This window comes from Perca fluviatilis, chromosome 19, assembly GCF_010015445.1.
Source record: "Perca fluviatilis chromosome 19, GENO_Pfluv_1.0, whole genome shotgun sequence".
Lineage (NCBI taxonomy): Eukaryota > Metazoa > Chordata > Actinopteri > Perciformes > Percidae > Perca > Perca fluviatilis.
Window position 1 is genome coordinate 22206313 of NC_053130.1, and position 22670 is coordinate 22228982.

The 22670-nt window shown below is 40.3% G+C and overlaps 1 protein-coding gene across 3 annotated transcripts in view; it reads right to left on the bottom strand.

Annotated features, from left to right (window-relative positions):
- Positions 1-1479: 1479 nt before the first annotated feature.
- Positions 1480-22670, bottom strand: part of macrod2 (mono-ADP ribosylhydrolase 2) — a 433012-nt gene continuing 411821 nt past the window's right edge. For 2 of the 3 annotated variants that reach the window (XM_039783426.1, XM_039783424.1), the window contains 6 exons: positions 22251-22298; positions 20826-20978; positions 20121-20189; positions 5384-5422; positions 4783-4854; positions 1480-2814 (listed from right to left, as the gene is read on the bottom strand). In XM_039783426.1, coding sequence (XP_039639360.1) covers positions 2792-2814; positions 4783-4854; positions 5384-5422; positions 20121-20189; positions 20826-20978; positions 22251-22298 — 404 coding nt within the window. In that variant the 3' untranslated portion in view covers positions 1480-2791. The remainder of the gene's footprint in view (positions 2815-4782; positions 4855-5383; positions 5423-20120; positions 20190-20825; positions 20979-22250; positions 22299-22670) is intronic. The other variant, XM_039783425.1, reaches the window with a different exon arrangement.

Sequence of the window (22670 nt, forward strand, 5' to 3'; positions counted from 1 at the left end):
GCATCGTTTTTTAAAAACTGTCCATTGTGAGTCTGACAATGCCAAGCGAGTGCAATGCTAAATTGGTGGAGTGCACTTGTAATTATAAATGGTTCACTGTGAAAACTCCTTGACTTGCCCTACAGCAGGGTCAGAAGTGAATGCGGGGACACATGTCACGATTGTTGAACCCATAATAAATCTGATTTGGGAGTGAAGACTTATCGGTCCAACACTTGTTGACAGACAGGAGATAAAAGCATTCAGTTCAGAGAGTTGAAGGATTGTAATCATTTGCCTTTTGATCCAGTTGCTGCCCACCATCATCTCAGAACAATTATTTTAAACATGATTACTATTTCTAACTGGAATTGGCACTGTTTTCATCACGTTTAAATAATGATCTAAACATAACTGGCACGTGTGATGTGCTGTGAGTGATAGAGTGGCTGTTATTTTAGATAGATACTTTATTCATGCTGAAGGAAATTTTAGGCATCCAGTAGCTTAGACAACCATAACGCAACAAACACATATATCACACATACATAAGAATAAAAAGAATTAGCTCACCTGAAGTGTACCTCACTCTGATGAAGTTATCTCTCATTCAGCTCATCTTCAGAGTTTACCGTAATTGTTGCCCTTATCTCTCCATCCACCATCTCATGATGCTAAGCAAGTATTTGTGTCCTTGCAGGAGTTTGGTGGTTGCCAAGCAATGCGTCTGTATGCTCAGTGTGTTGCCTCAATATTTACATCAGATGTTCAATGTGTGCTCTTTTCTGGTTGTGAAGACTAAACAAATCTGCATGTTGGTGTAAACAAAGTTGTTACATGTGGTTTGTACAGTCTTTATAGTATTTGATTTGTCCCCAGGTTTGTTTCCAGCTTTATTCTGATAGATATTTTTTTTATGTTGAAAGATGAGACAAACCTTGTGGAAACTAGTGCAGACTGTTGCTTTTTAACCGTGCCACGCCAAAGTTGCCACTTTTTAAATTCTATAAATTTGCTTTAATGCCTAAATTGGTAAAATAGTAGTTTTGTGACAACATGTGGTGGTCCAACTCATGAAGTGTGACTTCAGGAATTGTGAACATTAGTAAACATTTACAAAAGATTTGAAAAGTTGCTAAGCTGACATTATCTTTCCAGATAAGACATGCAATTGATAAAGAGGTTCTGCTCTGGAGAGCTGCTGAGTCTTTGATAACAAACTCCTTGTGAGGTCTCTGGCCATTAGTCAGTTTCCTAGAGGGAGGGAGGGCTCTGGGGTGAGAGGGTCTGCCAGATATCTCTTCTCATTTGATACGGGAGAGAGCCTGAGGGCCACAAAGGCAGCATGCTGGAGATCACAGGACAGAGTAATTGTTTCTGTCTGATCGCTCTGTTATAGTTGTTCAACTTCACATGTATGAACTGAGGGGAAATGAACTGTACCAAAACAAAATGTTAGCTACCGTCATGACAGAAGTAAAAACAAGACACATTACAAGGTACATTAAGAGCTGAGACATGGCTTCCACCATTACCATTTTATTAGTTGTTTCTGTTATAGTTTAGCAAAGCAAACATCAAAGTATGAAGGCATCATTTCATTATTAATCTGATCTTTAGTATGGCACCACTGAAAATAATTCATGAATCATACCAACATTTAAACAAAACCAAAACCATGTTTTGAAGAGAGAAAAAAACCCAATAACAACAGGCCATTAGCCATTACATGATGTACTTAGAATTACAAATCATCTGCAAGCAATACACAACCAATAATTCATACTGGGACCACCTTCTTAGGTCTTTGTTTGTGATGTTGGAGTTTGATATGAAATAAGGCAGATTCCTTCAATATAATTATAGACAATCTGGTAAGGAGACAAGCGAAAGCGAAGAGGACTAAAATGTTTAATGTCTTGTTTATGGTGAAGAAGTTCAAAGCAAATTTCTGGCATGCACTGGAAACCCAAAGAAAAAGGGGCGACAATAACTAATTGATTAGTTAAAAGACACTCATATCCTCTTAAGTGTACGTGGGCCTTGATGAACAGTTTCTTGGTAAAACGAGTAAAGCCGCAGTTACAGCAGTGGCGGAGATCAGATGTGATCAGTGATGTTCAAAGATTAAAGGCCGGGGAGTGACACACCGCCTTACAGACTGTGGTCTGAATCAAGAGTATTGGCTGATTTGACTAAACAATGGAGCTCGAGCTGCAGTAGTGTGTGAGAAGACATGGCAGGTGTCAGTGTGTTGCACTCCAAAGAGGCTTACAAATGTAGGGTGTTGTCAGGTATTCCACTGTTGAATGTCATCATGACTGTGGCTTTGTAAGAACAAAAGCACGGTTGATGTTAAGCATCAGCCAGCCTGGAGTGTCAACATGTCGGAGCTGTGGCTGTTGTCCTCTGACAGCTTCACCGTGCTCTCACAGTGGGTATAGATCAAATGCAGACTTGAACCTGGTTTATCTCATCGCACCCTGCTGGCAAAATGATGTATGACTCTAACACACAGTGAGGTATGGCTCATCTTTTCTGGTTGATATGTTCAAGTCCTATAGTAAGGTTTTGCACATACGTACATATACATACATACATACATACATACATCCTTCAGGGAATTATAGTTTCTTAACAGAGAGGGAATAGGCTAAATAAAGTTGGGAATGTGAGCATCTTGTGAGTAACTGGGTGTCCGGGGCCAGTGTCAGAGCCCATACTGACATAAGCCCGTCTGACACCAGAGTGGTTGGCCTTCGCACAGTTTTGCTGGCTGTCAGATGAGGTTGATTGTCCTTCCCTCAGCTGGTCATTCCTTCTTCTCAACAATGTCTGAATGGAAAACAAGTTCATAGTGTGAATTTAGATTTTGCATGACTGAAATATTGGTTCATACATTAAAGGTCCAATATGTAATATATTTACTGTAATAAATCCAAAAATGACCCCAATCAGATATTAAGGAAACATGCTAAGTTGAAATACTATCTTCTCTGACAACAATGCTAATGCCAGTATTTTCTCCTTTTGAAATTTCCGTTCCGTGATGGAATTTCTGTTTGTGTTTTGACCTGTGTGTTGGTATCAACGGCCCAGTTTGACAGCCAGGCCGGGTTGCCAGATATAACTGTAAAAACATAAACCCAGCTTGCTACAGCTGTAACGTTAGGACAGCCATGAAAGCAGCAAACAAACGGGATCAACAGAGATAGATTCTACCCGACCTAAAAACAAACGGCATGTTTCTAACAGTTGCGTGACCAGAGATGTAACAAACCCTGGGTAAATATTGGAGATGTATTTGAATACCATTAAAATCAAAAGGGATTTGTCCCATTGGAGGCATGAATCTGGTCGTGATATCTCGTAGTAATCTGTGTTTAGACTACATGCAATGTTGTCTTTTTTGCCTGAGGGTGGCGTTAGTTCTAGTGCAGAAGTGGAAATATTGGTGTGATGCTGCCAATAGAGGAAAGTTCAGGTGGATCGCTAAAAGCATAAGAGACTGAATATTTACAGCAACTATCCGGAACCTCCAGTGATTGGTTTTCTGGATATTTTGTTATGGACCAAAAAGTTCATCCTGATAGTGTCACTAAAGGTTATATGGTCACCCAAAACCACTAGGCGATATTCTCTGGGTACCAGGAATGTCTTTACCAAATTTCATGGCAATTTAATAAGATATCCTGCACTCGTGGATAGACTGTACCCCAGTACAAAAGTACATCTTAGTAAACCACTAACAGTAAACAGAACTATAAAAGTCAATAAAGGACAGTGACATGCATTATTACCCAAAGTTTCGCCCAAATTTGATGTGTGATGTTGCAGAAATTGTGTGTGACAGACATATGGATAAACAGACATTTAGACACTAAGGCTGATCCATTTTCTCTGTTGTAATGGAACTCTTTAGTTAATATTAAACAACCCACCATCTTTGTTCAGAAAACAGGGCAGTCCGTTGTTATGCCCAGTGTCATATGTTTTGATACAGTTCTACCAGCTCCCTGATACACCCTCCCACCCTGATCCACACGCTTGTTCGATAACAAGCCTTTTTTCTTCTCTGGCTCTTTGTCTGGCAATGTTTAAGCTCTATCCTTTCTACACCAACCCGTTTGCCTCTGCCAAGTTATTTCATATGCTGCTAGCCTTTCCTATTTATTCAACCCTGACAATCTGTTCACAACAGTTGCTTAATGATTTTTTTTCTACCTGGAAATTACGATGCCTGAATCTGAATTCCATTCTTTGGCTCAACACCTCTATAGAGCTACACACAGAACAAATGTAGACATAGATTTTCATAGCCCTCTCCACATATGTCTACATTCAAATTACATGCTGTTTTAAAACTCAACGGAGACCTGAGAATAACAACAGTGTGGTATCCTTATCAAATATGATTTATTGGCATGATTATTGCTCCTACAGTCTGTTAGCTGCATGTTCAAATAATATGCATTGCACACTTGATTTATTAAATGTCTGATAGTTGAGTTTGCAGGCAATTCATCACACTCAATCTCCAAAAGGTGTGCTGACACATTTATACCAAAATATCCTACAGTATAGCCCCTACAGAGAGAAGGAGATGGAGACAGACTGGGGGGAAAACGGAGACAAGGAGGGTGAAACTGGGTAACACTTAACTACACAGCGCAATTTACCGGATAAAGTGAGTTTTAATTCAGCAGCTGTGGCCACTAATAAGAATACGCTTATAAATAGAGATTGTGTGCGAGATAAGAGCGAGCCAGTGAGCGAGTGCAAGTGCTTCCCCAATGCCCTTACCTTTGGACTGAATGCTGTCAGTTAGAATGGAATCACGTTCTTCTGAGCTCTCGACATGATCTTTCATCTCGTCTAGATAAGAGTAAGGGAGAGAAATGAGAATAGAGAGGGCAGGAGGGGGAAATGTGAGGAGAGGCTTTGATATTCATGCAAAGTGTTGCCCCTCATCCTGTGCAGAAAAACATCAATTTACCTAAACAATCTCTCTGCCCTGCCAAGCTTGTGAATCAAGCCGATGGGTTTATAGTTACAATGTCGCTAACAAGAACTTTTTGGCATCAGGATTGAACTGGATGTGAACATCTGACTATCTAAAAATAGTTTTTTTTTTTTTTTTTTTTTTAAACCTGCACAAACCTTTGGATGCTGGCTGGAACTTCTACCACTAAAATGTAATTGCATCCAACATATAATCTGAACTCTAATATGCACTGTGATATTTTATGAATGTAGGCAGTTATGTTGACAGAAATATCCCCCAGTGAATAGCAGAGGCATGGAAAGCAAGAGATAGAGGAAGGGATGTGGAGAGCAGGATTTCAGTGATGCGTCACAGCACCCAGGCTGGATAGTTCATGGGGAAAACATGATCTCTACTCACCTCCATTGCTGGTGCCAGCGTTGTTGATCTCAGAGACATCTGCAATGTGGAACACATACAGACACAGACATGTTACTTATCTTGAATGTCAATTCATGCATGCAGATGCAGTTGATAAAAGGCTTAGCTATTTGAGAAGTAATCATTTGCTCAAGATTATTCTGCTTATAAAAAAAAATCAAATTACTTCCTGCTTGAAAAGTAGATCATCCCAAAACCAGTCCAAGAATTTCAGAACAACTTCATACTCATGGCCTCACATTTACATTAGTCGTGATGTTTAACCGTCTCTCATGCCTGGAAATTCTGTGCCTTCCTCAAGAGTTATTATTCAACAAAGAACAAAACAAATGCGAGAAGGGAGAGAGACGCATGCAAAATTAATTACAGACTGCCATCCCTGTAAGGCAGCCTGAGACCCCCCCCCACATCCTCCCCCCCCTCAATCTCCCTGTTACCACTGAAGTCACACAACTCCTTCTTCGTCACTCCCTGAGCCGCTTCCTGGCTTTGCAACAACAATCATCCAAACAAAGCACACCATAAAAATAACCGCTCTCCCCAGGCAGTCCAGCGATGATGTAAACAAATACAACTGCTTATGCGAGATAGAAGAACATGTAGCATCCAAAGTGGTTTCAGTGTTGTGTATGTTTACACTACAAGTCTGCGGTCAAGGTAATTTAATTCCTTACAGAAACGCAGGGTCCTTGGTTGTAATACACTTGGATACATGTGTAAGATTGCAGAGGTTCTTAAAGCACGTGGGCAGCTTGGGCATGTGCTACCTTTGCTTCACTGGCAATTTGGACGTGTAGGCTGCCAGCTATGCCGAATATACATTACACTGCTTCTTCAACATAGAACTGATTTAAATCAGTTGTAACTTTTTGGAATAAAATGCATCTTCCCTAAGACTCCACTTAGGGACTTAGGGACTCAGGACTACTGAAAAGCAGGAAGGATGAAGCAGCAACAATCACACCCTTTTTATTTATTTATTTTTACTTTTGGATCTGAGGCATGAAATAACAGTTTTCTTTTTACGCAAAACTATTTAAAGGATCATTTTGGTTATTTACAGCTTGGATCTTATTTCCTCCCAGTAATAATAACTTTATACTTACTAAGCTAATTACTGAGATCTGGGAACATGGCAACATCATGGCTACAAAGAAGTCAGATGGGGCAAGAAACACTGGCATCAATCATATTTTAGAGATCTACCCTGCTTCCATCGGTTGTGGAACTGGCTTACAAGTTTTCTGTGCAATGAAGGATTATTATCATTTTTAGCTCCAAAAAAATAAATAGTTTAGATGATCTGGTTCATCATCGTATGCTTATAACCTGTGTGAATGTTTCTTGCCCAGCTGTTGTAACGCTGTTGTGACTCTGTCACTGTGTCCCAGGTATCAGCAATTACTTAGAGTGCAACATTATCATAACTGATAGAAATGGCCAAAACCACGAGAATAAGAACCACATTGTCATAACCCTCAATGATCCTTTATTGTTTTCTGCTTTTTATTATAAATAAATCAAAGAAGTAGCTGTACCAATAGATTAAGATCATCACAGTAAAGGAATACAGTGACAGGGAACATGTGAACACACAACGTACCACATATGTTCGAGAGCCAGGCGTGTGGCGTCAATAGTGATGTAATAAATTACGCATAAACATAAAAAGATTCACTTTTCCACACATCAAGTGGGACATATGGAATGTGCCTGATGTGGTGACTCGTGTCGGAACTGAGCCTCCATCATATCTGCCTTTTATATGAGCTAGCATAGCATGCCTGTGTGCAGCAGCAGGAGCTCACTGAAGCACTGGCCTCATTCCAGATGCTCCTTTCTTTTCCTCTCTAAGGTAATAACAACCCAGTCTGGGTGCTAGGCTAGCATCCTCTGCCTCTAACTGATCAAGACAAAGCAAAAAGCTCAGAATTTCAATTAAATGGTGCCCCAGCCTCCCCTGCCTGCCTGAGGCTCGGAGGGAACAGCGTCGCGGCTATGTCTCGCTCTCTAATTTGACTCCTGTGTACTGACAGTAGAGGGGCTATCATTTAGGGAAGGATGTGAGTGTGCTGTGGTAAACACATAAACAAGACGGGGGAGAGAGAAAAACGGGCCTCTGTCAAGGTTCTGGTGAAGGAGAGGCACAGTCCACAGAGGGCTGATAGGGAAAAGAGAAAAACAGAAGACCGAATTGACTCCCTCAGCAGCAAACTAAACAGCTTACACCAGTGGTTCTTAAAGCTGGGACCCTAAGAGGTCTTTAACAGTGTCTCCCACCCTCCATTTTGGTATGTAAATACCAAATTATTATGTAAAAACAGTATGCATAGTAACACAAATTGTATACTGCATGGGTAATTGTGGGTGTCTAGAGAAAGAGGGCATACAATATTTGTACTTTGGCCATCTCAAACATATATATCTCCTGGATTACACTAAAACGTGACATTTCTTCATGAAGATAGGCAACATCAGCATGGCTGACTGGTAATGAGGGTTTAAAAGGGCATCTGATCTGCATTTTCTCACATTTGAGAGTAATCAGTTCATCTCTTTGTTATCTGACAATTTATCTTGATGTTTCAGTGAAGTTTTCGTGATATATTTACAAGTGAACAGAGGCCACGCAGCAGATCAAAAACATTTAAAACATTTGCCGAACTTTTACATTCTTTAACTTTTCCTGTCAATTCAGCCTTACAAAAGTTTAGTCATAACATCCTGGAGAGAAAAACCCTCAGTAGCTCAATAGGGAGGATGTGTGTGTGTGTGTGTGTGTGTGTGTGTGTGTGTGTGTGTGTGCGTGCTTACATCTGCACACATAGGAGAGGGGAGAGGAAGGAAGAGAGTTGGGCATAAGTCACCCTTGTATGCAGACAAGCAGAAAATGACATCCCCCCCACCTTCCATTCATTTATTAGACAAGAGGTAGTTAGCGTTTTGTTGGTCAGCATTAGTGTTCTGCACCACAATATTCAACCCTGATAGGAAATGTGTTTGGACTGGACCGCAATGGCAAGTTAGAGTTGAAAGCATCCTATTAATAAATGAAATACATATTCGATTCGCTGCAGCCTTTGTATGATACGTTTTCTCAATATTTTCCATCATCCTCAAAGAGCATTTGTCACGATCAGCAGCACTGCCTCCACACCACTTCTAATGTGCTTGTCATTGTAGCTCAGTGAGCCCACAGGGGAGGCAGTCTCCGAGGGTCACCCGCATGGCAGCATGGGAAACCGTCTCTGCTTAATGTTCCAGACAGGAGCCTTGGGCAGAACAGGAGGTTCCTTTTGTCCCTCAGCCGCAGGACACATCTCCCTGTCTTTAATTCAAATCCTCTTTTCTTGAGCAGTGAAAGACTAAAAATTGATGGAGGTATAGAAGTGTCTTTGCCCCACAGTGTCAGTTCCCCAGGAGAATTTCTTCAGTTCATTTGATCATCAAACCGTGGCGTGGTGGGCTGGTCTGCTGTGTCTGAACAGGTCCTGGAGCTTTGATCCCAGCCAGCTCACACAGGTGTCCAGCCGCTCCCACTCAAACAATGGACACGACTCATCGCAATCCCAGTCTGGGAGCTACTGAAAACCATTAAAACCGTTCTTTCACTTCCCAATAGGTGCTCAGTATCTTTTGCTAAACTGCCACTAAAGTATGGCAAAATCAAACGCACCACAGCTGAAAACATTTACCGACTGAATCTCTTTCACTGATTGCATTAAGTATTTACACTTTGCTTGCGTTGATAAAATATCTGGTACAAGTCTTTTGTTTCTGTGGCTTTTAAGAAGCAGGCAGAGTGCTGCTGCTTGTTGAATAGTATTTGATCTTGAAAGAATAAGATAGGGAAATATCAAGGTCAACAACAGTATCTATTGAGAAGCTCCATTCCTTTCAGGAAATGAGAGAATTAATTTCAGCATGTAAACTGGGTGGTCTATGAGAGACTTGGGCCTGGTCTGCATTGGGCCATGTATATTAAACAAGTATCAAAGAGCCCCTCATTGAACTTTGCATGGACTAATAGCTTTGGGGCTGATATGCCTACTGCAAAGATAATTAAAGACATCTCTCTGCTCAAGCAAAACAAGAGCGGGTGGAACCTCAACAAGTGCCCAACCAAAAGAACTAATGAGCTGGTAAATGTGGAAAGCATCCCATTTTCATATGTTAATGTTAAGTTTGTAGTGCAGGCTTGTGAAAATAGCTTAGCTGCATGAGCTGCCGTTCTCAAAACAGGAAAAAGGGATTTTGTGAAGAAGGGGAGGGGGGGCAGCGTTTGATAGCTGGAGTTTTCTTTGCCATGAGATGGAACACTGTCTGACAATCCGAGCCAATTAAAGAGCACCGAGCTGTGACCTGCAGGCTAGGGAGATGAAAACAAGTTTGCTCAATAAACACTGTGACCGCCCCTCTATACTGCTATCCTCCTGAAAAGCCAAGAGTCTTCATTAATATTCCGCCTTTCTTCTCCCTAAGAAAAGGCCGAGGGGTTGTGGACACTAAGTTGCATTGTGCTCCCCTGCGGGTTTGGGTAACCTTGCAGTCGTGTCTGTGGTGGGGCGGCTCCAAGTTGGGTCAGGGTCCCCTAAACAGGCTGAAAAGGCCCAAGCTCATTACACAGGCCTGGGCCATGCTTGACAAGATGAGAAATCACAGAGTACTCTGAATGAGTGAAAGGAGAACGGGACACCATCTGCTTTGGGGTTAAGATACAACTCAGAGAAAGTGAAGATGATTAGAGGGCACAGAGATATGGCAAAAGAAAAGAGGGGGCACAGTTGACAACAAATGTTGCAAAAAAAGGATTGGAAAATGACCACTGGCAACCCATTGATAAGACATAAGGGTTGAAAGAAACAGAAAAGCAAGGAAAAATCTCCCCTGGCAATGTCTCTCACTCTTGATCTCTCTTTTTAGTCTTTTTTTGTATTCCCCACTTTGTCCAAGTCAGTGTGAAACAGTCACAATGATCCGTCAGAAGACAAGAAAGGAGATTAAAAAAAAAAGAGCAAGAACACTGAGATGAAAGGAGTAAGTGATTAACTGATTAGGTGAAGAAGTAAGAGAGTGAGACAAAACAAAAATAGACATGGAAGGGAAAAATGCAAAAGAGGCCTCCCTCTGTGTGACCTACATACCTGCTAAACCTGCTGTCAGTGGTGGCCTGCTCCTCTCTCATCACTAGCTGAATTACTTTACATAATCTTTAGACTCTCCCTGCACCGCTAGCGGGCCTGCTGCAGGAAGCTGCCCACCTCTGTCTTCAGTACCTATTGGGGTTCACTATATTAAAGCATAGACAGACAGTCTTGCATGGGCCTGGTAAATCTGACAGGTGATCTGGCTAACCCCCGCGAAACATTAAAATGGGACACACAACAGCGTAGGAGGGAGGTGTAGAAGCAGCCGGCCTGGATGCTTGTGTGCCCCTGAGGACAAGGCTCAGCCCAGCTGACTGATTTGCAGTTATGAAGTGATGCCTCTTCTAGGCAGCTCAAGGATTTCCGCAGGAGATCATGGATCGGACTGGTCAATATAATCAAAGTGCTCGTCTAGACTGCAGTGAAAACCAGGAGCCCTGGCAGAGCAGCTGTCTATCACTGAAAGGTCAGCAAGAGAGCAGCTTGATTGGTAAACCTCAGCAGAAGCACCAAGTATTGTGTCAGCTGAGTAGCAAGGGACTGATAGGGATGTAATTATAGCAAATGAAGACATTTACTTTACTGCTGGTTGCTGTTTCTTTGCCCACTGTTGTCAAATTAACGGTTTACTGTTCTGACTTATTCTTATGTATCACTTCCTAATCATATGACGTAATATACTGAACAGTATCATATCATTAGAGCAGCAACTAACCATTATTTTTGTTATTGATGAATTTGCCCACTATTTGTTTCAATTATTCGATCAAACCAACAGTATAAACTCCCAAAATATTCTGTTGGAATATTGTCAAGGGAGCAAACCCTCACATTTGAGAAGGTGGAACCATCAAATATTTGACATTTCTCGCTTAAAAAGGCTTTAGCGATTAATACTGTATTTTATCAAAATAGTTGCTAATCAAAATGATTGACTAAATATTGCAGCTCTAATATGTTGTATTGTATCTTATTGCATCATACCTTATCTGCATTCTGAGTGAACTTGAAGTGTGAGAAAGGGGTCAATATCTGAAAAATACTAGCGTTTTTCCAAAGGGTTAAAGACTTAAAATCCCAAGTGGCATGTGTGAGTCTCGAAGACCAATCAGTATCTCACTGGGGTTTACTCCTGTATCTAACTCAAGTAGCTCTACCATTAAATCTCCCTCACTGCCTCTAGGAGACAGGCAACCCATACAGAGATCACTCATCACTCAGTGTCTTTGTGTGTGTTTGTGTGTTTGTGTGTGTGTGTGTGTGTTTAAAGGATGTGTATGTGTGATGGAGATTCAAATGTGTTTGAGACTTTTCAAAGACACATATTGCCTTTCTGCTGGCAGACAAATTCTCACTCTGCTCAGTTGACTTGATATGAGAGCTTATCAAAAAAAGGAGCTTCAAAGGAGGACAGAAAAAGTGTGTCCCTTGTAGTCCATTAGGTGAGGCCCTCTCTCTTTGAGATAGGCCTCTGGGCCATAGGTAACCAACATAATAAACATTGTGCACATTGTTGGTCTATTCCCTATCTCCAGCTAAATGACCAGAGTTCCGTATTTCTCATCAATAAGACAATAAGAAATTACAAACTGATGGAGAGTGCTGTGGAATGATGGCAAAGAGCCAAATTCACTCAGACTCCAAAGGGATATTAAAAAGTGAAACTTTTTCATATTGAAATCACCAGGATACAGGCTTGATTTGATATCCAGTGACCTAAAATGAATAAAGCAAGTCAAAACAAGGAGCCAAATTCAACGTTAAAAGCTCCTTTAATACGGATACAGATAAGACTGTGGTTGGTCTACACGGCGCTCGCACAAAATGCCTCAGCAGGGCTGCGATTGGTGTAGCTGCTGTTCCTGGACTTTCACAGTCAGTGTATGAAGCTATAAAACACAAGTATAGCCTAATGTCTTTAGCCAGTGGCAGCTTGCTCCCTGAGGAGCCACTCAGTGTTACAGTATACAATGTTATGCCAAAAGTTAATTGTGTGCTGACAACTCTTTCCACAGGAAAGATTGCATTGCTCTCCAGAATTAGATTTACATCACCAGTATCCCATTGTTCACAAAAGGCAAAGACAAAAGGTCACAACACAACCAATTAAACAAGCTTCAAATCCTTTTTTGCTAAAACCAAGGAACATAAATGCAAAGCACACTTCAGCAACAACAAATTCTGAGAGGAATATACCAATTAATTCTGGAATAAATTATTGAAGCTGTTAAAAAGAAGAAAAAGTGCTCTTTTGATTTGCAATGGATTACTAAGAAATTCCACTCTTTGTACTTGATGCTTTAACACAAAAGAGCGACCACACAGGGTCACTGTGCTGTAATAGTTTTGTATGCACCTTGATATTGCCAATGGCAAGTCTGCTGGATTTCAGAAGAGCCATTTGTGTCAGCTTGTAATTCTGTTAAACTCAAGCTGTACCACAGAGGGAGTAAAATACACAGAAATCCATAACATCCCCTAAATAACATTCACAAACAAGAGAATAACACAAATTATTATAACAGTTGTTAGAAGGGGATTTGTTGCACCTCCCATTTTGATGCATTTTTTTTTAATATTGTTTGTGGATCTTACAAGGTGCATGTGGGTTTTGGGCACCATATAGCACTTGCAGATGCAGCTTGGCTTTCTGCTCAGAGTCTCACATACAGTGAGTTGCAAGCAGTTGTGGCAAAGTCACAGCGCTAAATAAAGCACTCCGCACCCATCTATACTTAAAACATCCTGGCCACCATGGGACAAAAACATTTGGAGATAGAAAGTCATAAAATCTAGATAATAAAGTAACCATAAACAAGTTAAAAAACGTTGATAATGAGTGTGAAGTAGAGTTTACTAGAGTTCCTGTGATGTTTTTTTTTTGACAACACAACAGGTCTAAGGATTGAAAAGGAAACAAAGAAAAATCAAGGGAGAGATGAGCAGTGGGAATGTCAGCTCCAACAGCCTCTGGGCTGATGTAATGGTGTATTGTATCTGCTTTGTTGAGACTTAGATTGTTGTGATGGCCTGCTGGGTCTGTCTGTCTCCCCATCCTCTTTCTCTCCTCCTCCCCTGCAGGGTCCCTCCTGCCTGGCTTTAGTGTGCCATTACAGTCGGTCTGATCTGCACCCAGCCATGCTTAGGTAAAGTCCCCCCCCCTCAAAAGAACTCTCTGTAGCATCCTTTCATACTCAAGAAGCTGCTTTCATCCCAGTCAGCCAGAGGCCAGCTTTGTTAAAGGCGGAAAAATATATAAAACATTTAAGCTCCCTCGATTGCAAGGTCTGAATGTGCCTTATATTCAGGCATATAATGACGAGCAGAATTGTAGGAACAGCGCAGTCTTTTGGTCACATTTAAAAAAAAGTCAGTGTCGATAATAGGCACATACTAAACTGACTGGCAGTGTAATAGGAAATACTGTCACAAAACAGTCTTGCCCACCTTATTCAGGTTTGTGTTGGTGCATTGCATGACATGCAAATACTTTACAGGCGAAACTTGATCAAAGTGTGATTGGAAAGAAGGATGAGCTGCTGTTCACTCGATGGCATTGAATCTGTGCAGCCATTAAATCGTACCTTTGGAGACGATAGCTATCGACTCCTGTAGGAGAATCATACATGCATGAAGGAAAAACAATTTCTATTCACAACTCTGATGTATTTATTCCTAGCTTTAGGCAAAGACAGTCTTATTTTAATCTATGGATGTTCCATGAGCTTACTGAAGTGGGTGCCCACCCTCACAAGTCACCAGAACAAGGCTTGCTGAATAGATGTTTCAAACACAATAACAATATAGCCTCCATTTCCAAAGTATGTTATGAATATTCATAAATAAAGGCTGCTTGGATTCAGATTCAATTTGGGGAGCCTTTATAAAATCCCAAATATCAGACTGAGAATCTCATTGTCTGTGCAGGGAGATATTTAATGCATAGGATTCATTTTGTGGAGCCTGATTTAAAATACTAAATCTGTCTACCTCTTGCATATCTCCACACAGATATTCCAGAGAGCAAAAATTCCCAGAATATAATATTTGTTACTGTTTTGATCATATGGGTCTTGGTTGCTTATAAAATTGCATTAAATTGAAGTCATTTGTAGAGCTAAGAACAAAACAAAATGCTTAAACAAAACTGCATATCTGTAGGAACAGGCCTGCAATGTAAACAACAGATGGCATAGTTTGGTAATATGAAGTGTTAAGACATCAGCAAATGACCTGTGTGCAGTATCCTACATCTTTATCTAATACAAGGGAATGTGTGTAAACTGAATAGATTCTTACATTAACAAGTTATAATGATGACGAGGGTGAAAATGAATAAAACAAGGCTTTGTATTATTTTGTGTGATTGAGCTGGGACTGAGATGCTAAGCTGTGATAAACACTTTCATATGTGAAATACTGAGCTATGTGAGAAGAGCAGGCTGTCAACAGATATTGCTGACGCACGTGTATGGAAATATTTGGCGGACTACATTTAATTAAAAATGTAATCTCACAATAGCATTTTCATTTCCCACTTAGGCATTAATTGGGTGAAAATTTAAATTCAATAATGTTTGCATTTTCATTTTTACTACAAGCATGGGCTTTCTCTGACAATATTAAAATGGAAACGCCTTTTGTCATTTTCAAAGACAACTCCGCTTTAATGGTTGGCAATGTTGAAATGTTAATGTAAAATGTTATGCACATTATCTGACAATTTGAAAATGAAATGTAAAATGGCTTTTGCATTTTCATTTTCAAAGACTAACCTCATTTGGCATTTCATTTTCAAAGACACCTCCGCTTTAATGGTTGGCAATGTTGAAATGTTAACATTTTAGATGCATCATTTAATGCACAATTGAAATTAAAATGAAATCATTTACATTTTAATTTTCATTTACCTTTATGCACATTATCTGACAATTTGAAAATGAAATGTAAAATGGCTTTTGCATTTTCATTTTCAAAGACTAACCCTGCTTTATGGTTGACAATATTTAAATGTTAATTCAAATGTGAAAATGGAAAAGCATTAAAAAGTGAAGGATATTGCGAAGCTTTCCAATGTGAGAGAATCCATCGGCGGATGCAGCAATTTTGTTTGATTGAGGTAAACTCTTGCTAATGATATAAGCAAGCTAGCTAATTAAAGTTACTAACATAAAAATAAAAACACATAGAGCAAACTTTATTCAAGTGTAATAATGGATGACAGTTATAGTAATAAAATGGAATATAAAATGCAAATTGTTGAATAGTCTGCCCATAGGTATGGGTAGGAACGAAAACTGACGGGTAGATTGAGAGCTTTTCACAATGGAGCCGATGGAGTAGGCACTCCATCGGTTTCCTGCTGAGAACCACAGCCTCAGATTTAGAGGGGCTGATCCTCATCCCAGCCGCTTCACACTCGGCTGCGAACCGATCCTGTGAGTGCTGAAGGTCACAGGCCGATGATGCCATCAGGACCACATCATCTGCAAAGAGCAGCGATGAGATCCCCAGCCCACCGGACTGCAAGGTGGTTTGGGCATCTCGTAAGGATGCCCCATGTGCGCCTACCTAGGAGGTGTTCTAGGCACGTCCAGCTGGGAGGAGGCCTTGGGGAAGACCCAGGACTAGGTGGAGGAATTATATCTCCAACCTGGCCTGGTAACGCCTCGGGATTCTCTAGTCGGAGCTGGTTAATGTGGCTCGGGAAAGTGGATGAAGATAGATGGATGGATGGATGGATGGATGGATGTTGAATAGTTTAATTTAAAATGTATTCATTTTAACACTTTTATCACAACTTATCATTCTACCATTTATATGATCAACCTGCAATCACCAGTTGTTGGGCTGACAGACATTTTTAACATATTGTCCAACCATAATTGAAATGTAATTGCAATTGGATGCAATGCTTTTCCATTTTCACATTTAAATATTGTCAACCATAAAGCAGTCTTTAAAAATCAAATGTCAAAAGGCTTTTGCATTTTAATTTTAATATTGCCAGAGAATGCCCATGCTAGTGGTTGACCCACCTAATGCATATGTAAGTGGGAAATGAAAAGGCTATTGTGAGATTACATTTTCATTTAGTCGCTAGATGCTTCCATACACATGTATATAGATGTGCAGATGCAAAGGATGGTATTTGAGAATGCTGTGTAATGACATGTCTGACTATAACACATCCTACAGAGTGTAAACCGTCATACAGGAGGCGTCACTGATTAACAAATAGGTCAAAGGACTAGAAGGTATCATATGTGTGCGTAGTAACCTCATATTCAGCTGTCCTCAAACTGTTTGGTTCATTCCTCATATCATTATGAGGCATTTTATTACTCCTAAGCAGATCTAACCTCTGGCCATGAGCAGGCAGCCTGATTACAGTTATTATTTTTAATAAAAGGTATTGGCTCAGGAATCATTTGGTTTTGTCCTGTGAATAGCTGGTTATGCGTGGATAAGCTGGGCTGTGTTGGCCTGCATGAGATTCAATATCCAAGACAGTTTGATTTTGCACACAGTCTAAAGCCCTATATACAATATATATATACACACAATCTATACAAAATGCAATCTGCCTGCAATCAGGAATAACACCCCTGTTTGCCCATGGTAACCCTAGACAGTGACAGACAATGGCTGGCTCAGGCAAGACACAATCAACAGGCTGGAGTGAAGCTTTCCAGTGATGGAAAGCCTGTAGTGTTTGTAGGACGTATTCCAATGGCTTTTCAGAGAGGATGGAGAAGGCTATCTCAGAGAGATCTATCTGGAATGTTCACTCCCACCCTAAATTAATTGAATGTCAGTCAAAAAGAAAGTGAAATGGAGGTGAGGGAGTGACTCAGACCTTTGTGTTAGTTGCAGTGGTGGGAGAGGGGTGGCAAATCTAACCCTTTACTTCTCCAGAGAATACCCTTAATCAGTGACAATGTGAGCCAGAGAAAGATGGGGATAAAGACGGATTATCCTATGTGGTCAACGAACGAACATAAATGAGAGCAACGCAGAAAGAGTAGTTTGATCCAAACAAAATGGCCGGCTGAAGCGTAACAAGAGGCTAATTTTATAGCAAACCTGGCTAAAACAGAGAGAGATTAGCAATATTTTTCTTATTGTCAAAAAATAAAAATAAAAAATAAAATATGTGAAAGTCCATCTCTCAATACTTTCTGACTACCAATTTTTTTCTAGGCAAAGTCATTTCCTTAAACAGCTGGGGTCTCATTTATAAACGTGGCGTACGCACAAAACGGGGCTGAAAATGTGCGTACGCCACTTCCCACACAAAGGTTGTGATTTATAAAGAACAAACTTGACGGGAGAATGTGCGGTCCTCCACGCAAACTCTGACCCATGCGTACAGACATTTTGGAGACAAAATAGGAATTGGCGACACAGATGGCGAAATCAGACTGCAGAGAGTAAATGAGAATAAGATTACTGGTAATATTTTCTAGTATTGATGCCTCACGCGCATTATTTCACTCCATATCATCCACGTAACCATGAAGATGAAATCCAGCAGTGTTATTTGCGCTTGTACTGAGTGATAACTGTTCCATAAACACCTCCAACTCAAATCTTAAATAAAAATTTGTTCTTAATATTTAATCGCCGCTGTCTCGCCGTCACATTGCGCAGGTAGAGGAGATGGCCCGACTGCATGGAATACAGGATAGCATCAAATACCCTACCAATGGATAGCTGCAAAAAACAGTGTAAATAACTAAATATCTGTCTTTAAAACTGTGCATATATCATCAAATATCAAAGTCTGAAAATACAGCCGTTAAGCTTTCTCGCAATCGTTACCCTTAATGTCCTCGTTATCAGTCCGAACTTTAATACTGTTTGTGACGAAACCTGCATGAAGAAAAGTGTGTTTTCCTATTACACTTTATTTCATCTTCAAATTGTATCTCGGGGTGGGGGATACCACTAGTTGATGCTGTGTTGGCAAGGTGTTAACAATCACAAATTTTTGTAAACATAAATACTGCGGTGACCCCCGTGAGTAATGCTGCATGATGGCACTGCTGGCCCTGCAGGAGGACTACGCTAATGGAAGAATCAGGAGAAAAAGAGACTTCAGGGAACATGACGATGACCTAATATGCCGATTTAGATTTTCTAAAGCTTAGCTCTTGGATCTATGTACTGAATTGGGTCCAGTAGAGAGGGCAACGCGCCGGAACCGTGCCATCCGGGTCCAAATACAGGTCCTCGCCACTCTGGAGGAAACCGGCTGTTTCCAGAGGGAAATGTCAGACAGCTAAATGTATTTTTTTTTAAATAAATATTATATATAATCTTCAACTTTATCACTAAGGCTTGTTTGGATTTAATATATATTTCTGTTAAATCTTATTATATAGGCCTGGTATATCGAAGCTGTCCCCGAGTGCCGTAATGCCTGCCGTTTTGGACGTATTATTAATATATGTAGTCTATAAATCAGGGTTCCATACACTGTGCAAAAACAAGCCGAAATTATAATTCAATTCGCAGCAATTCCTGAACGTCTGAGAAGTTTTTCTTCTTTTTCTCTGCCAGTCATCATGATTCGGTGTAACAACTGCCAGTGTCATTCATATACTGATCAGCATTCACGAGGTGCTTTGCATTGACTATTTATGGTTAAAAATGGGCATGTACAGGGCGGGATAATTGGCTGATCCAAGTACGCACGCTTGTAGGTAATCTCTGATTTATAAAGGGAACATTGCTTACAGGTGTGCGTACACACGGTTTTATAAATCTGACTTTGCTTTGGCGTACGCCATTTTGGGCTTTTGGGCGTACGTACACTTATAGTAAGGATCCTAGGCACAATTTTATAAATGAGACCCCTGAGCACTTTAGTTTTAAACAAATATTACAGGAGAAAATAGTGTATTTGTTGGACACTATTTTCAGCTGTGGATCAACACACATTTGATGCAAATCCTACAAAAGCTGGTTGGTGTATGTGGAATTGACTCTAAATAAACTACAGTGCTCATGTTCATGAAGGAACAGGCCACCCAGTGCAATGGTTTGACTTATTGAGTGCTATTAATAGTAAACAATGGAGGTGTATGGCAGTATTAGGCTTTGGATACGCACACAACACTTTTAAAGCGATTTGTTGACCATAAAAAATATTGAACACTGCCAGCTATTCTGCCCAGAAAAGAACAATGCTTATTTCATACAGCTATTATAGTTGGTGTTAATTTCTTTATCTGCTGTGATTGGCTGTCTTCAGCACCTCCATCATGGCTTCCAGAGATGTGTGATAGCGCCTGAGGCCCCCTGCAATTCCTAAAACGTCATGTACAAAGTGATTTTACGAAAGTGAAGTAGATCTTAGATAGGCTGAGATTGATTCCAGGGGAAAACTAGTTTGACGAATAGCAGACAACAAAAACATCGCTGACCACAATAATTCAATACACAAGTATACAAATACACCAGACTGGACGAGAAAATCACATTGATAGAAAGTCAGTCAGTCAGACTCTCAATCAGGTCAAATCAAATCATATCAAATCAAATCCAAGCAAACCAGATCTTACCTTCCATCTCCACAGTGGACTTTGCTGTGTCGTCATCTTCTGCCTCTGCAGCAGGCTGCTCTTCCTCTGCTGGAAAAAGGAAGCAAAGCTGTGATGTTTGTCACACTACATCAGTGTCTTTGCAGACAGGTGATCGTACCTACGTGTCTGCAAAAAAGAACCTTGACCTGCCATGTCTTCAATAAAATCACTTTGTTTATATGTGTATGTGTTAGTATGGCTAGTGTGAGTACGTGCTGTGGACTATGACTGTCCAATATTAGAATATTGTATGTCCAATCTGTAATACTGCACAAAATCTGAGCCAATACCTCCTGAGTTGGTTCTGCTCATTCTGTGCTGAGAGATGAATTTGCATAGATTCAACCACTGACTGTAAGAAATAATAACACCCTTATTGTGCATTTGTAGCGTTCCATCTCCAAACCTTGTAATTTTAGACTGCTGGTAAACGAAAAATGTAAACATTTATATTTCCATTTTGTTATGCTGTCATTATGTCAGCCGTTGGGGTTTCATGCATTTAACTGACTTATTCATATCTGCAGCAGTGCCCTGTGGATATTTTGCTGCATACAGTGATAAAATACAATTACTATCAGGAAATCAGACCATCCCCTGAACCTTTTTTGACTGACAACCTGTGTAGCTCAGTTTTTTTATGTAAAAGGATAAAAACAAACGCATGCACCCTGAAGAACACACCTTTGTCTTTATCTTCATCTTTCTCGTTGTCAATGCCTTTGTCTTTATCGCTCTCTTCGTTGTCGTCAATTCCTACATCTTCATCTTTGTCTTGGTTTTCTTTTTCATCTTTATCCTTTTCTTGATTCGGGTCCTCGTTTCCTGAATTTTCATCTGGAGGCACACACATTGAAATATAAAAAAGAAGTACATTTTAAAGGATTAATTAAGGCATAGGGAATCAAAGCTTTCACATTAAATCCTGTAAAACATGGCAGAAAACAAGCCCATACATCATGATTGCTGACAGAAATCTCTCAGAAACAGTTTTACACCTTTTTCAGGAAAGAAAGGAAAACTCAGAAACTACAAAAAGAACCTTTCTTAAGAAAAAGTGCTTGTTTTAGGCTGTATAAGCTAGTTAGTCCTTGTGCTAAAAGATGTCTTGGCAGTAAAAAGAATAACAAAGAAAAATGTAAAAGAGCAGCATACTAATGGTAAATAAATGTGCTAATAAAGGTCTGTGTGCAAAGGTTATATTTTGTACAGCAACCAAGACCACATTATTAAATAACATATTGATCTGTGGTCTCTGGTTTTCACCTGCAATGCACACACACACACACAGACAAGAATGATGCAGCTCCTGTATTTTCGGCTGAATTAGTCTGCAGGTGTTGTTTTTAACCATATATCTAGCTCCTACCTCTCTGTTTGTGTCTCACGAGAAAGTAATTACATGTCTCAGGTTATGGAAAGCATCCCAGGGCTGCATTTGGTATAACTCCCTCATAGAATATCTACAAAATTCATGTTCAGAGAGGCTCTATCTGTCAAATCTTGGTCAATGGGATGAGATTTGAATAACACAAAAACAGAAGAGAGACAAGGCGCTGCACACTGCCAGTATGCAAATGCAGAATCTTAATTATATACCAGCAACACAGAGGATAGTTCGAGTAAGACACATGGTTCTTGCTCTAAGTTAATGGTTGCCACTCTGTAAAAAAAAAACACACGCACAAACACACAAACACACACACACACACACACACACACACACACACACACACACACACACACACACACACACACACACACACACACACACACACACACACACACACACACACAAAAGTCACTTAAGGCTCTTGCTGTCAGCAAAACAAAACACATCAGAGTCCCAGGGTCTGTTCTTTGTATACTAGTTATTCCTCTGTTGCCAACGAGACTGATCAGGTTAGATCGTTAATCAAACTTGAGCTGAAGTGAAAACCAGAGCAATGAGCTGCACGCGGTCAGCTCGTACAATTCCCATCATAAGAGTCAGATCAATGTGCGCTCCTTCCCACTCAGTGAGTGATGTGTAGAGTAGTGGCAATAATCGACAATAACACAAAATCACACCCTGTCCACGCTTGAGCCTTGGATGTAACTGTATTATACCTAGGTTTTGACTCGCCATCTCCACATCTGTATTTCCCGCAGCAGCATCTAGAAAGAGTGGAAAACATTTGAGTTCAGTGTTAGTGCCTGGAGTTGAGTTGACTTGGCTTTGGATATCACCTCAAAAAGCCTTTTCATTCCATCTCTTTGTGCAGCATTGTCTTTGTACTGCAGTATGAGAGCAATGGAACCACAAAGACATGCCTAAATTAAGTGACAAAAAAGAAGGGAAAAGAATGTCACTTCTAAAACCATACATAATTGAAGGATTTCTTTGTTTCAAGCTACTGTGATAATAGGACTTTTTTACATTGGAGTGGTGGCACAGAGAATGGAAAGACTGAATTGGAACGAATAGAAAATTCAATTTTTTATGACAAATGACATCAAGAAGCACTGGTAGAGCCGAGGGGCTCAGAA